The sequence below is a fragment of the Cyanistes caeruleus genome, chromosome 30 (genome assembly GCF_971803275.1).
Source record: "Cyanistes caeruleus chromosome 30, bCyaCae1.hap1.1, whole genome shotgun sequence".
NCBI classification, from domain to species: domain Eukaryota; kingdom Metazoa; phylum Chordata; class Aves; order Passeriformes; family Paridae; genus Cyanistes; species Cyanistes caeruleus.
In genome coordinates this window covers 309,028-324,045 of record NC_141730.1, presented here as the reverse complement: position 1 = coordinate 324,045, position 15,018 = coordinate 309,028, and the positions used below count along the sequence as shown (strand labels likewise).

General features: G+C 69.6%; 1 protein-coding gene across 1 annotated transcript; it reads left to right on the top strand.

Annotated features, from left to right (window-relative positions):
* The first annotated feature begins 862 nt into the window (after positions 1-862).
* On the top strand, positions 863-13,708 carry LOC147648773 (autophagy-related protein 2 homolog A-like). The gene is made up of 9 exons (XM_086865747.1): positions 863-970; positions 2,175-2,384; positions 3,664-3,771; positions 6,336-6,586; positions 8,188-8,257; positions 9,021-9,103; positions 11,115-11,234; positions 11,999-12,152; positions 13,611-13,708. The coding sequence occupies exons 1-8, from the start codon at positions 950-952 to the stop codon at positions 12,057-12,059; spliced, it is 924 nt and encodes a 307-aa protein (XP_086721873.1). The 5' UTR covers positions 863-949; the 3' UTR covers positions 12,060-12,152; positions 13,611-13,708.
* Positions 13,709-15,018: the final 1,310 nt, after the last annotated feature.

Below are 15,018 nucleotides of genomic sequence, written 5' to 3'. Positions count from 1 at the left end.
CAGGGTGGGGGGATGGGACACGCCCAGGGTGGGGGATGGGTGGACACGCCCAGGGTGGGGGATGGGATACGCCCAGGGTGGGGGATGGGACACGCCCAGGGTGGGGGATGGGTGGGACACGCCCAGGGTGGGGGGATGGGTGGGACACGCCCAGGGTGGGGGATGGGTGGGACACGCCCAGGATGGGGGATGGGTGGGACACGCCCAGGGTGGGGGATGGGTGGGACACGCCCAGGGTGGGGGATGGGACACGCCCAAGGTGGGGGATGGGTGGGGACACGCCCAAGGTGGGGGATGGGTGGGACACGCCCAGGGTGGGGGATGGGACACGCCCAGGGTGGGGGATGGGTGGGACACACCCAGGGTGGGGGATGGGACACGCCCAGGGTGGGGGATGGGTGGGACACACCCAGGGTGGGGATGGGACACGCCCAGGGTGGGGGATGGGTGGGACACGCCCAGGGTGGGGGATGGGACACGCCCAGGATGGGGGATGGGTGGGACACGCCCAGGGTGGGGGATGGGACACGCCCAGGGTGGGGGATGGATGGGACACACCCAGGGTGGGGATGGGACACGCCCAGGGTGGGGGATGGGTGGGACACGCCCAGGGTGGGGGATGGGACACGCCCAGGGTGGGGGATGGGTGGGACACGCCCAGGGTGGGGGATGGGACACGCCCAGGGTGGGGGATGGGTGGGACACGCCCAGGGTGGGGGATGGGTGGACACGCCCAGGGTGGGGGATGGGACACGCCCAGGGTGGGGGATGGGTGGGACACGCCCCTGGGCGGGGCAGGGATGATTGACAGGTGCACGCAGTGGGCGTGGCCGGGGCAGGGCTGGGTCTGTACTGACCCCGCCCCCGCAGGCCCCGCCCCCGCAGCGCAGGCCCCGCCCCCCCGCGGTGGCGCAGCCGGGGGGGCCCCGGGAGGGTCCCGGAGCAGCTGATGGAGCTGCACCTGGGCAAGGTGAGGGGCTGGGGGGGCTGGGGGCTGCACCTGGGCAAGGTGAGGGGCTGGGGGCTGCACCTGGGCAAGGTGAGGGGCTGGGGGCTGCACCTGGGCAAGGTGAGGGGCTGGGGGCTGCACCTGGGCAAGGTGAGGGGCTGGGGGCTGCACCTGGGCAAGGTGAGGGGCTGGGGGCTGCACCTGGGCAAGGTGAGGGGCTGGGGGCTGCACCTGGGCAAGGGGAGGGGCTGGGGGGGTCTGGGGGGGCTGGGGGCTGCACCTGGGCAAGGTGAGGGGCTGGGGGCTGCACCTGGGCAAGGTGTGGGGCTGGGGGCTGCACCTGGGCAAGGTGAGGGGCTGGGGCTGCACCTGGGCAAGGTGAGGGGCTGGGGGCTGCACCTGGGCAAGGTGAGGGGCTGGGGGCTGCACCTGGGCAAGGGGAGGGGCTGGGGGCTGCACCTGGGCAAGGTGAGGGGCTGGGGGCTGCACCTGGGCAAGGGGAGGGGGCTGGAGGGGGCTGGGGGGGTCTGGGGGCTGCACCTGGGCAAGGTGAGGGTCTGGGGGCTGCACCTGGGCAAGGTGAGGGGCTGGGGGGGCTGGGGGCTGCACCTGGGCAGGGTGAGGGCTGGGGGGGTCTGGGGGGGTCTTGGGGCTGCACCTGGGCAAGGGGGGGTGTGGGGGGAGGGGCCTAGGGCAGGTCTGGGGGTGTCACGGAGGTCACTGGGGGGTCCCTGGGGGGATTCTGTGGGTCCTGGGGAAGCCGGGGGGGGCAGTGGGGGGGGGTTTGGGGGTCCCAGGGTATTCCCGGGGTCTGTGGGGCAGTTGTGGGGGCAGTGGGGGGGTTTGGGGGTCCCGGGGTCTGTGGGGCAGTTACGGGGTTTGGGGGTCCCGGGGTTTGGGGGTCCCGGGGTCTGTGGGGTAGTTACGGGGTTTGGGGGTCCCAGGGTTTGGGGGCAGTTACGGGGGCAGTGGGGGGTTGGGGGGTCCCGGGGGGGTTTGGGGGCAGTTGTGGGGGCAGTGGGGGGTTGGGGGGTCCCGGGGGGGTTTGGGGGCAGTTGTGGGGGCAGTGGGGGGGTCTGGGGTCCCGGGGGGGTTTGGGGGCAGTTATGGGGGCAGTGGGGGGTTGGGGGGTCCCGGGGGGGTTTGGGGGCAGTTGTGGGGGCAGTGGGGGGTTGGGGGGTCCCGGGGGGGTTTGGGGTGCCCCACTCGGCCCGTGCCCCCCCAGGTGTGCCTGCAGCACGAGACGTACGCGGCCGAGCCCGGGGGGGCGGCGGGGGGGGCCCGGGGGGGTCCCCTGGGCCCGGGGGAGGTCCCCACGTCCCGCCTGGTGCTGCTGGTGCCGGAGCTGGAGCTGCGCGACCGCCTCGGGGGGGGCTCCGCGCCCCCCTTCCTGTGCCGCCACCCCCGCGGGGCCCCGCCCCCGCAGCCCCCCACGGTACCGCCCCGAAACCGCGACCCCCACCCGGGACCCCTACCCGCGACCCTCCGAGACCCCCACCCGGGACCCCCCCGACACCCCGAACCTGGGACCCCCACCCTGGGACCCCCCCCGAGACCCCCGAACTTGGACCCCCACCCTGGGACCCCCCCGGGACCCCCCCGGGACCCCCACCCGCGACCCTCCGAGACCCCCACCCGGGACCCCCCCGACACCCCCGAACCTGGGACCCCCACCCTGGGACCCCCCCGGGACCCCCACCCGGGACCCCCACCCGGGACCCCCCGCGACCCCTCCGGGACCCCCACCCGGGACCCCCCCGAGAACCCCGAACCTGGGACCCCCACCCCGGCCCCCAAACGTGACGCCCCCCAAACCCCCTGGGTGTGTCCTCATGTCGTGAGGCCCCCGAGATCCGCCCCCCGGACCCCCAAATGTGACCCCCAACTCCTGACCCCCCCCATCCCCCCCTCCTGATCCCCCCATCCCCCCCTCCTGACCCCCCCATCCCCCCCAATGACCCCCAACTCCTGACCCCCCCATCCCCCCCTCCTGATCCCCCCATCCCCCCCTCCTGCCCCCCAACTCCTGACCCCCCCATCCCCCCCTCCTGATCCCCCCAACTCCTGACCCCCCATCCCCCCCTCCTGACCCCCCCATCCCCCCTCCTGCCCCCCATTCCTGCCCCCCATTCCTGCCCCCCCATTCCTGCCCCCCCATTCCTGCCCCCCCATTCCTGCCCCCCCATTCTGCCCCCCTTTCCCCCCCATTTCTGACCCCCCATTCCTTCTCCCCACTCCCGACTCCCCCATTTTTGCCCCCCCGTTTTTGCCCCCCCTCCTGCCCCCCCCATTTTTGCCCCCCATTCCTGACCCCCCCATTTTTGCCCCCCATTCCTGTCCCCCCCCACTCCCAACCCCCCCACTTTTGCCCCCCCATTCCTGCCCCCATTCCTGATCCCCCATTCCTCACCCCCCGTTTCTGCCCCCCCGTTTCTGCCCCCCCATTCCTCACCCCCCATTCCTCACCCCCCCCATTCCTGCCCCCCCGTTTTGCCCCCCCATTCCTCACCCCCTGTTTTGCCCCCCGTTTTGCCCCCCATTTTGCCCCCCCATTCCTCACCCCCCGTTTCTGCCCCCCCGTTTCTGCCCCCCCATTTCTGCCCCCATTCCTCACCCCCCCATTCCTCACCCCCCGTTTTGCCCCCCCGTTTTGCCCCCCCGTTTTGCCCCCCCATTCCTCACCCCCCGTTTTGCCCCCCCGTTTTGCCCCCCAGCTCTGGGTGAAGGCCCTGCGGGTCCTGCCCCACCCGCCCCCCCCCGGGGGGGTCCCCGAGTGCTGCCTCAGGGTCACCCTGACCCCCCTGCGCCTGCACATCGACCAGGTCTGGGGCTGGGGGTCCTGGGGGGTCCTGGGGGGCTGGGGGGGGATGGGGGGGGGCTGGGGGGGGTCCTGGGGGGCGGGGGGGGCTGGGGGGGTCCTGGGTGGGGCTGCGGGGGGTCCTGGGGGGCTGGGAGGTCCTGGGGGGGGCTGGGCGGGGCTGGGGGGGTCCTGGGGGGGGGTCCTGGGGGGGCTGCAGGGGCTGGGGGGGGCTGGGGGGGTCCTGGATGGGGCTTGGGGGGTCCTGGGGGGTCCTGGGGGGCTGAGGAGGTCCTGGGGGGGGCTGGGCGGGGCTGGGGGGGGCTGGGGGGGGTCCTGGTGGGGGTCCTGGGTGGGGCTGCGGGGGGTCCTGGGGGGGCTGGGGAGGTCTGGATGGGGCTTGGGGGGTTCTGGGGGGGGTCCTGGGGGGGCTGGGGAGGTCCTGGGGGGGGGCTGGGCGGGGCTGGGGGGGTCCTGGGGGGGGTCCTGGTGGGGCTGCAGGGGCTGGGGGGGGGCTGGGGGGGTCCTGGGTGGGGCTGGGGGGGTCCTGGGGGGGCTGGGGAGGTCCTGGATGGGGCTTGGGGGTCCTGGGGGGGTCCTGGGGGGGCTGGGGGTTCCTGGGGGGGCTGGGGGGTCCTGGGGGGGGCTGGGGCGGGGCTGGGGGGGTCCTGGCGGGTCCTGGGAGACCCTTGGGTGGGGCTGGGGGTTCCTGGGGGGGCTGGGGGGGTCCTGGGGGGTCCTGGGTGGGGCTGGGGGGGTCCTGGGGGGTCCTGGGAGACCCTTGGGTGGGGCTGGGGGTTCCTGGGGGCGCTGGGGGGGTCCTGGATGGAGCTTGGGGGGTTCTGGGGGGGTCCTGGGTGGGGCTTGGGGGTCCTGGGGGGCCATGGGGGGCTGGGGGGCTGGAGGGGTCCTGGATGGAGCTTGGGGGGTTCTGGGGGGGTCCTGGGGGGCTGGGGGGGGTCCTGGATGCGGCTTGGGGGGTCCTGGGGGGTCCTGGGTGGGGCGAGGGGTCCTGACGAGGCTTCGGGCGGCTCTTGGGGGGTCCTGGGGGTTCCCGGGGGTTCCTGGGGGGTCCTGGGGGGTCCTGGGTGGGGCTGGGGGGTCTTGGGGGTCCTGGGGGTTCCTGGGGTCCTGGGGGGTCCTGGGTGGGGCTGGGGGGTCTTGGGGGTCCTGGGGGGTCCGGGGGGGCCGTGGGTATCTTTGGGGAGGCGTGGGGGTGTTTTTAGGGTGTTTTTGGGGTGTTTTTGGGGTGTTTTGGGGTGTTTTTGAGATGTTTTGGGGCTGTTTTTGGGGCTGTTTTTTGGGGCGTTTTCGGGGGTGGTTTTGGGGGTGTTTTGGGGGGTCTCACGGTGTTTTTGGGGTGTATTTGCAGGTGTTTTTGGGGATGTTTTTTGGGGATGTTTTTTGGGGATGTTTTTGGGGGTGTTTTTAGGATGTTTTTTGGGCTATTTTGGGGTGTTTGGGGGTGTTTTAAGGGTGTTTTTGGGGGATGTTTTTTGGGGATTTTTTTGGGTGTTTTTAGGGTGTTTTTGGGGTTGTTCTGGGGGTGTTTTTAGGGTGTTTTTGGGGATATTTTGGGGATGTTTCAGGGGGTGTTTTTTGGGGTGTTTTGGGTGTTTTTAGGGTGTTTTTGGGGTGTTTTGGGGGTCTCACAGTGTTTTTAGGGTGTATTGGGGTGTTTTTTGGGTGTTTTTAGGGTGTTTTTGGGGTGTTTGGGGTGGTTTTGGGGGTGTTTTTTGGGGGTGTTTTTAGGGTGTTTTTGGGGTGTTTTTGGGGGTGTTTTTTTGGGGGTGTTTTTAGGGTGTTTTTGGGGGTGTTTGGGGTGTTTTTGGGGTGTTTTTGGGGCTATTTTGGGGATGTTTTTAGGGTGTTTTTAGGGTGTTTTTGGGGATATTTTGGGGATGTTTCAGGGGTGTTTTTTGGGGTGTTTTGGGTGTTTTTGGGATATTTTGGGGATGTTTTTGGGGTGTTTTTAGGGTGTTTTTGGGGATATTTTGGGGATGTTTTTGGGGTGTTTTTAGGGTGTTTTTGGGGTGTTTGGGGTGTTTTTGGGGTGTTTTTAGGGTGTTTTTGGGGCTATTTTGGGGATGTTTTTGGGGTGTTTTTAGGGTGTTTTTGGGGATATTTTGGGGATGTTTCGGGGGTGTTTTTTGGGGGTGTTTGGGGTGTTTTTGGGGTGGTTTTGGGGTGTTTTGGGGGTCTCACAGTGTTTTTAGGGTTTATTGGGGTGTTTTTTGGGGTGTTTTTAGGGTGTTTTTGGGGTGTTTGGGGTGGTTTTGGGGGTGTTTTTTGGGGGTGTTTTTAGGGTGTTTTTGGGGATATTTTGGGGATGTTTTTGGGGTGTTTTTAGGGTGTTTTTGGGGATATTTTGGGGATTTTTCAGGGGTGTTTTTTGGGGTGTTTGGGGGTGTTTTTGGGGTGGTTTTGGGGTGTTTTTAGGGTGTTTTTGGGGTGTTTTTGGGATATTTTGGGGATGTTTTGGGGGTGTTTTTTGGGGGTGGTTTGGGGTGTTTTTGGGGTGTTTTTGGGGTGTTTTTGGGGTGTTTTTGGGGTTGTTTTTGGGGGTCTCACGGTGTCCTCGCCCCCCAGGACGCGCTGATTTTCCTCAGGGATTTCGCCAGCGGCTTCATCGCCCACCTGAGCCCCCCCCCCCGGGACCCCCGCCCGGTACCGCACGGGGGGGGAGGGGCGGGCGCTGGGGGGGGCCGAGGGGATTTTGGGGGTCCCCTCACTGTCCCCTCCCCTCCCCCCCAATTAGCCCCCCTGGGGTCGGGGTCCCCCCTGGCCGGAGCCGCCCCCGATGAGGAGCCTGAAACAGAAACCCCCCCGATCTACTTCCGGTGGGACACGGGGGGACACGGGGGACACGGGGGACACGGGGGGACACGGGGGGGGACACGGGGGGACATGGAGGGGATATGGGGGACACGGGGGGGGGACACGGGGGGACACGGGGGGGGACACGGGGGGGACACGGGGGGACACGGGGGGGGGACACGGGGGGGGGACACGGGGGACACGGGGGGACACGGGGGGATATGGGGGGGGACACGGGGGACACGGGGGGGACACGGGGGGACATGGAGGGGACACGGGGGGGGACACGGGGGGGACACGGGGGGACACGGGGGGGGACACGGGGGGACACGGGGGGGACATGGAGGGGACACGGGGGGACACGGGGAGACACGGGGGGACACGGGGGGGACACGGGGGGACACGGGGGGGACACGGGGGGACACGGGGGGGGACATGGAGGGGACACGGGGGGACACGGGGGGGGACACGGGGGGGGGACACGGGGGGATATGGAGGGGACACGGGGGGATATGGAGGGGACACGGGGGGGACACGGGGGGGACACGGGGGGACACGGGGGGGATATGGGGGGGGACACGGGGGGACACGGGGGGACACGGGGGGGATATGGGGGGGGACACGGGGGGGACAACGGGGTACAGCGGGAGGGACTGAGCTGTCCCCGAGCTGTCCCCGGGCTGTCCCTGTCCCCGAGCTGTCCCCGGGCTGTCCCTGTCCCCGGGATGTCCCCGAGCTGTCCCCGAGCTGTCCCCGGACTGTCCCCGAGCTGTCCCCGGGCTGTCCCCGGACTGTCCCCGAGCTGTCCCCGGGCTGTCCCCGGGCTGTCCCCGGGCTGTCCCTGGTCCCCGAGCTGTCCCCGAGCTGTCCCGGGCTGTCCCCGAGCTGTCCCCGAGCTGTCCCCGGGCTGTCCCCGGGCTGTCCCTGGTCCCCGAGCTGTCCCCGGGCTGTCCCCGGGCTGTCCCCGGGCTGTCCCTGGTCCCCGAGCTGTCCCCGGGCTGTCCCCGAGCTGTCCCCGAGCTGTCCCCGAGCTGTCCCCGGGCTGTCCCCAGACTGACGGGGCTGTCCCTGTCCCCGGGATGTCCCCGAGCTGTCCCCGGGATGTCCCCGGGCTGGTCACTGTCCCCGGGCTGCCCCGAGCTGTCCCCGGGCTGTCCCCAGACTGACAGGGCTGTCCCCGCGCTGTCCCCAGACTGATGGGGCTGTCCCCGAGCTGTCCCCGGGCTGTCCCCGGGCTGTCCCTGTCCCCGAGCTGTCCCCGGGCTGTCCCCGGGCTGTCCCCGGGCTGTCCCCGAGCTGTCCCCGCGCTGTCCCCGCGCTGTCCCCGGGCTGTCCCCGAGCTGTCCCCGGGCTGTCCCCGAGCTGTCCCCGGGCTGTCCCCAGACTGACGGGGCTGTCCCTGTCCCCGGGCTGTCACTGTCCCCGGGCTGTCCCCGGGCTGTCCCCGAGCTGTCCCCAGACTGACGGGGCTGTCCCTGTCCCCGGGCTGTCACTGTCCCCGGGCTGTCCCCGCGCTGTCCCCGGGCTGTCCCCAGACTGACGGGCTGTCCCCGAGCTGTCCCCGAGCTGTCCCCGGGCTGTCCCCGGGCTGTCCCCAGACTGACGGGGCTGTCCCTGTCCCCAGCGAGTTCCGTTTCACGGCCGATGTCCCCGTCTGGCTGGACTATCGCGGCAAGCGCGTCACCATGGAGCAGGTGACAGGGCCGGGGGGGACACTGGGGACCTGGGGGTGACGGCCCCACGTCCCGCCCCCCCCGGTGCCACTGTCCCCGGGCTGTCCCCGTGGTGTCCCCGGGCTGTCCCCGGGCTGTCCCCTTGGTGTCCCCGGGGTGTCCCCTTGGTGTCCCCGGGCTGTCCCCGGGCTGTCCCCTTGGTGTCCCCGTGGTGTCCCCTTGGTGTCCCCGGGCTGTCCCTGGGCTGTCCCCTTGGTGTCCCCGTGGTGTCCCCGTGGTGTCCCCGTGGTGTCCCCGTGGTGTCCCCGGGCTGTCCCCTTGGTGTCCCTTGGTGTCCCCGGGGTGTCCCCTTGGTGTCCCCGTGGTGTCCCCGTGGTGTCCCCGTGGTGTCCCCGGGCTGTCCCCGTCCTCCCAGGGCTTCTGGCCCTGCTCCCTGCCCAGGTCACTGTGTCCCTGTCCCCTTCCCTCCTATAACGCTGTCCCCTCACTGTCCCCTCACTGTCCCCTGATGTCCCCTCCTGTCCCTTTGCTGTCCCTGATGTCCCCCCGATGTCCCCTCACTGTCCCCTCATGTCCCCTCCTGTCCCCCGATGTCCCCCCGCTGTCCCTTTGCTGTCCCCTGATGTCCCTGCTGTCCCTTTGCTGTCCCCTGATGTCCCCTGCTGTCCCTTTGCTGTCCCCTGATGTCCCCTCTGTCCCCTGATGTCCCCTGCTGTCCCTTTGCTGTCCCCTGATGTCCCCCCGCTGTCCCTTTGCTGTCCCCTGATGTCCCCTCTGTCCCCAGGGTGCCCTGGCCGGGATCCTGATCGGGCTCGCGCGGCTCAACTGCTCCCAACTGCGGCTGAAACGGCTCTGCCACCGCCAGGGGTGGGACAGCGACAGCGACAGGAGGGGACAGGGACAGCGACAGGGACAGGAGGGGACAGGGGATGGGGACAGGGACAGCGACAGGAGGGGACAGGGGATGGGGACAGGGACAGCGACAGGAGGGGACAGGAGGGGACAGGGACAGGAGGGGACAGGGACAGCGACAGCGACAGGAGGGGACAGGGACAGGGACAGGAGGGGACAGGGACAGGGACAGGGACAGGAGGGGACAGGGGATGGGGACAGGGACAGCGACAGGAGGGGACAGGGGATGGGGACAGGGACAGCGACAGGAGGGGACAGGAGGGGACAGCGACAGCAGGGGACAGCGACAGCAACAGGAGGGACAGGGACAGCGACAGCGACAGGAGGGGACAGGGACAGCGACAGGGACAGGGACAGGGACAGGGGCAGGAGGGGACAGGGACAGGAGGGGACAGGGACAGGGACAGGAGGGGACAGGGACAGGAGGGGACAGCGACAGCGACAGGAGGGGACAGGGACAGGAGGGGACAGCGACAGCGACAGGAGGGGACAGGGACAGCGACGGCAGGGGACAGGGACAGGGACAGGAGGGGACAGGGATGGGGACAGGGACAGGGACAGGAGGGGACAGGGACAGGGGATGGGGACAGGGACAGGAGGGGACAGGGGATGGGGACAGGGACAGGGGACAGGGACAGGGGGGGACAGGAAGGGACAGGGGATGGGGACAGGGGATGGGGGGACAGGGACAGGGGATGGGGTGACAGGGGGGGACAGGGACGGGGGACAGGAGGGAGAGGGGATGGGGGGACAGGGACAGCGGACAGGGACAGGGGACAGGAGGGGACAGGGACAGGGGATGGGGACAGGGACAGGGGACAGGGACAGGGGGGACAGGAAGGGACAGGGGACGGGAGTGACGGGGAGGGATGGGAGGGACATGGAGGACAGGGGACAGAGGACAGCGGGGACAGGGGGGGACAGGGGACGGGGGGGACAGAGGCCAAAGGGGCTGGTGGGGACCTGGGGGTCCTGCGTGTCCCCAAACTCACCATTGCCGTGTCCCCCCCTGTCCTCTGTCCCCTGTCCCCCCTGTCCCCACTGTCCCCATCCCCTGTCCCCTGTCCCTGTCCCTGTCCCTGTCCCCATCCCCTGTCCCCTGTCCTGTCCCCATCCCCTGTCCCCATCCCCTGTCCCTGTCCCCTGTCCCCTGTCCCCTGTCCCTGTCCCCATCCCCTGTCCCCATCCCCTGTCCCTGTCCCCTGTCCCCTGTCCCCTCTGTCCCCATCCCTGTCCCTCTTGTCCCCTCTGTCCCCATCCCCTGTCCCCTCTTGTCCCCTCTGTCCCCATCCCTGTCCCCTCTTGTCCCCTCTGTCCCCATCCCCTGTCCCCATCCCCTGTCCCCTCTGTCCCCATCCCCTGTCCCCTGTCCCTGTCCCTGTCCCCATCCCCTGTCCCCTGTCCCCATCCCCTGTCCCCTGTCCCTGTCCCCATCCCCTGTCCCCATCCCCTGTCCCCATCCCCTGTCCCCTGTCCCTGTCCCTGTCCCCATCCCCTGTCCCCTGTCCCCATCCCTGTCCCCTGTCCCTGTCCCCATCCCCTGTCCCCATCCCCTGTCCCCATCCCCTGTCCCTGTCCCCTCTGTCCCCATCCCCTGTCCCTGTCCCCATCCCCTGTCCCCATCCCCTGTCCCTGTCCCTGTCCCCATCCCCTGTCCTGTCCCTGTCCCCATCCCCTGTCCCTGTCCCCATCCCCTGTCCCCATCCCCTGTCCCTGTCCCCATCCCCTGTCCCTGTCCCTGTCCCCATCCCCTGTCCCTGTCCCCATCCCCTGTCCCTGTCCCCATCCCCTGTCCCTGTCCCTGTCCCTGTCCCCTGTCCCTCTGTCCCCGTCCCCTGTCCCCATCCCTGTCCCTGTCCCCTGTCCCCTGTCCTGTCCCCATCCCCTGTCCCTGTCCCCTGTCCCTGTCCCCATCCCCTGTCCCTGTCCCCTGTCCCTGTCCCTGTCCCTGTCCCTGTCCCCGCAGGCTGCTGGGGCTCGGCCGGGTCGTGTCGTACGCGGTGACCGAGTGGCTCCGGGACATTCGGTGTCACCAACTGCCGGGCTGCTGGGGGGGTGGCACCCGTGCACGCCGTGCTGCGGCTCTGTGAGTGTCCCCAAGCTGTCCCCGTGTCCCCAAGCTGTCCCCAAGCTGTCCCCGCTGTCCCCAGTGTCCCAAGCTGTCCCCGCTGTCCCCAGTGTCCCCAAGCTGTCCCCAAGCTGTCCCCGCTGTCCCCGCTGTCCCCGAGCTGTCCCCAAGCTGTCCCCAAGCTGTCCCCAGTGTCCCCAAGCTGTCCCCAAGCTGTCCCCGCTGTCCCCAGTGTCCCCAAGCTGTCCCCGCTGTCCCCGCTGTCCCCAAGCTGTCCCCAGTGTCCCCGCTGTCCCCAAGCTGTCCCCCGCTGTCCCCAAGCTGTCCCCAGTGTCCCCCGCTGTCCCCAAGCTGTCCCCGCTGTCCCCAGTGTCCCCAAGCTGTCCCCGCCGTCCCCAAGCTGTCCCCAGTGTCCCCAAGCCGTCCCCAAGCTGTCCCCAGTGTCCCCAAGCTGTCCCCAAGCTGTCCCCAGTGTCCCCAAGCTGTCCCCAAGCTGTCCCCAAGCTGTCCCCAAGCTGTCCCCAAGCTGTCCCCAGTGTCCCCAAGCTGTCCCCAAGCTGTCCCCGCTGTCCCCAAGCTGTCCCCAAGCTGTCCCCAAGCTGTCCCAAGCTGTTCCCCAAGCTGTCCCCAGTGTCCCCAAGCTGTCCCCAAGCTGTCCCCGCTGTCCCCAAGCTGTCCCCAGTGTCCCCAAGCTGTCCCCAAGCTGTCCCCAGTGTCCCCAAGCTGTCCCCAAGCTGTCCCCAGTGTCCCCAAGCTGTCCCCATGTCCCCGTGTCCCCTCAGGGCGGGCTCTCCGGGACCTGCTGCTGCTGCCGGTGCTGGGGGGGGGGTCCCGGGGGGGTGACCCCGGGGGGTGACCCGCGGTGTCACCGCCCTCGGGGCCGCCTCGGCCAGCGCCGCCATCGGGCTGGGGACGAGGCTGCTGCGGGCCCTGCAGGTGGGGACCCCCCCGGGACCCCAAAATAGCCCGGGACCCCCCCGGGACCCCCCCCGGGACCCCCAAAATCACCCGGACCCCCCCCGGGACCCCCAAAATCACCCGGGACCCCCCCGGGACCCCAAAATCACCCGGGACCCCCCCCGGGACCCCAAAATCACCCGGGACCCCCCCGGGACCCCCAAAATCACCCGGGACCCCAAAATAGCCCGGGACCCCCCCCGGGACCCCCCGGGACCCCAAAATCACCCGGGACCCCCCCCCGGGACCCCAAAATCACCCGGGACCCCCCCAGGACCCCCCCGGGACCCCAAATCACCCGGGACACCCCCCAGCCCCCCGGGGGTGTCGGGGGGTCCCCGCTGGGTTTGGGGGGGGTCCTGGTGGGTCTGGGGGTCCCGGAGTTTTGGAGGGGGTTTGGGGGGGGGTTTGGGGGGGGTTTGGGGGGGGTTTGGGGGTCCCCGGGGGTTTTGGGGGGGTCCCGGGGGCTTGGGGGGGTTTGGGGGTCCCGGGGGGTTTGGGGGGGGGAGGTTTTGGGGGCTCTCGGGAATTTGGGGGGGTTTTGGGGGGTCCCCGCTGGGTTGGGGGGGGTTTTGGGGGGTCCCCGGGGTTTTGGGGGGGTTTGGGGGGACCCCGGGGGGTTTTGGGGGGGTTTGGGGGGTCCCCGCTGGGTTTGGGGGGGTTTGGAGGGTCCCCGGGGTTTTGGGGGGGTTTGGGGGGACCCGGGGGGTTTTGGGGGGGTTTGGGGGGTCCCTGCTGGGTTTGGGGGGTCCCCGGGGGTTTTGGGGTGGTTTGGGGTCCCCGGGGGGTTTTGGGGGGGTTTGGGGGGTCCCCGGGGGTTTTGGGGGGGTTTTGGGGGTGCGGGGGTTTTGGGGGGGTTTGGGGGGTCCCCGGGGGGTTTTGGGGGGGTTTGGGGGTCCCCGGGGGGGGTTTGGGGGGTCCCCGGGGGTTTTGGGGTGGTTTGGGGGGTCCCCGGGGGGTTTGGGGGGTCCCCGGGGGGTTTTGGGGTGGTTTGGGGGTCCCCGGGGGGTTTGGGGGGGTTTGGGGGGTCCCCGGGGTTTTGGGGTGGTTTGGGGGTCCCCGGGGGGTTTGGGGGGTCCCCGGGGGTTTGGGGGGTCCCCGGGGGGTTTGGGGGGTTTGGGGGGGTCCCCGGGGGGTTTTGGGGGGTCCCCGGGGGGTTTGGGGGGTTTGGGGGGGTCCCCGGGGGGTTTTTGGGGGGTCCCCGGGGGGTTTGGGGGGTTTTGGGGGGTCCCCCGGGGGTTTTGGGGGGTCCCCGGGGGTTTTGGGGGGGTTTTGGGGGTCCCCGGGGGGGTTTGGGGGTCCCCGGGGGGGTTTGGGAGGGTTTTGGGGGTCCCCGGGGGGGTTTGGGGGTCCCCGGGGGGGTTTGGGGGTCCCCGGGGGGTTTGGGGGTCCCCGGGGGGGTTTTGGGGGGTCCTGCCCGTGCCCGTTCCCCCCCAGGCTCTGGCCGAGGCTCTTTACGGACTCGTGGCCCCCCGGGACCCCCCCGGCCCCTCCCGGCCCCGCCGGAGCCCCGGGAACGGCACCAGCGGCTCCCAGTACGGACCAGTACAGACCAGTATGGGCTGGGGGGGATCCCAGTACAGACCAGTACAGACCAGTATGGGGGGGGGGGATCCCAGTACAGACCAGTACAGACCAGTATGGGGGGGGGATCCCAGTACAGACCAGTATGGGGGGGGGGGGATCCCAGTACAGACCAGTACAGACCAGTATGGGCTGGGGGGATCCCAGTACAGACCAGTATGGGGGGGGATCCCAGTACAGACCAGTATGGGGGGGGGGATCCCAGTACAGACCAGTACAGACCAGTATGGGGGGGGGGGATCCCAGTACAGACCAGTACAGACCAGTATGGGGGGGGGGGGGGGGATCCCAGTACAGACCAGTATGGGCTGGGGGGGGGATCCCAGTATGATGGGGGATTCCCAGTTCGGGCTGGGGTGGGGGCAGGGTTTCCCAGTTTGTCCCAGTTTGGGCTGGGGTGGGTGCGGGGGGTCCCAGTTTGGCCCAGTTTGAGGTCGGGGGGTCCCAGTTTGGGCTGAGGTGGGTGCGGGGGTCCCAGTTTGTCCCAGTTTGGGCTGGGGGGGTGCGGGGGGGGTCCCAGTTTGGGCTGGGGGGGGTGCGGGGGGGTCCCAGTTTGGGCTGGGGGGGCAGTGTTTCCCAGTTTGGGCTGGGGGGGGTGCGGGGGCTCCCAGTTTGTCCCAGTTTGTCCCAGTTTGTCCCAGTTCGGGCTGGGGTGGGTGCGGGGGTCCCAGTTTGTCCCAGTTTGTCCCAGTTCGGGCTGGGGGGGGGTGCGGGGGTCCCAGTTTGTCCCAGTTTGTCCCAGTTTGTCCCAGTTTGGGCTGGGGGGGTGCGGGGGTCTTTGTGCCCCCACTACCCCTCCCCCCTTTCCCTCCCCAGCGCCCCCCGGAGCGAGGAGCGGCCCCTCCCCACCCAGGGAAGGGGGGCGCCCATCCCCCCAATAAACTGGGAGAGACTGGTTCTTACTGGGACAGACTGGTTCTTACTGGGACTGGTTCTTACTGGGAGAGACTGGTTCTTACTGGGAGAGACTGGTTCTTACTGGGACTGGGACTGGTTCTTACTGGGACTGGGACTGGTTCTTACTGGGACTGGGACTGGTTCTTACTGGGACTGGGACTGGTTCTTACTGGGACTGGGACTGGTTCTTACTGGGACTGGGACTGGTTCTTACTGGGTCAGACTGGTTCTTACTGGGACTGGGACTGGTTCTTACTGGGTCAGACTGGTTCTTACTGGGACAGACTGGTTCTTACTGGGACTGGTTCTTACTGGGTCAGACTGGTTCTTACTGGGAGAGACTGGTTCTTACTGGGACTGGTTC

Bases quoted from the DNA above. Each gene is read 5' to 3' on its own strand.
- LOC147648773 (XM_086865747.1), top strand. From the start codon at position 950: ATGGAGCTGCACCTGGGCAAG. The intron at 2,385-3,663 runs GTACCGCCCCGA...TTTGCCCCCCAG, and splicing joins CGCCCCCGCAGCCCCCCACG to CTCTGGGTGAAGGCCCTGCG. The intron at 3,772-6,335 runs GTCTGGGGCTGG...CTCGCCCCCCAG, and splicing joins TGCGCCTGCACATCGACCAG to GACGCGCTGATTTTCCTCAG.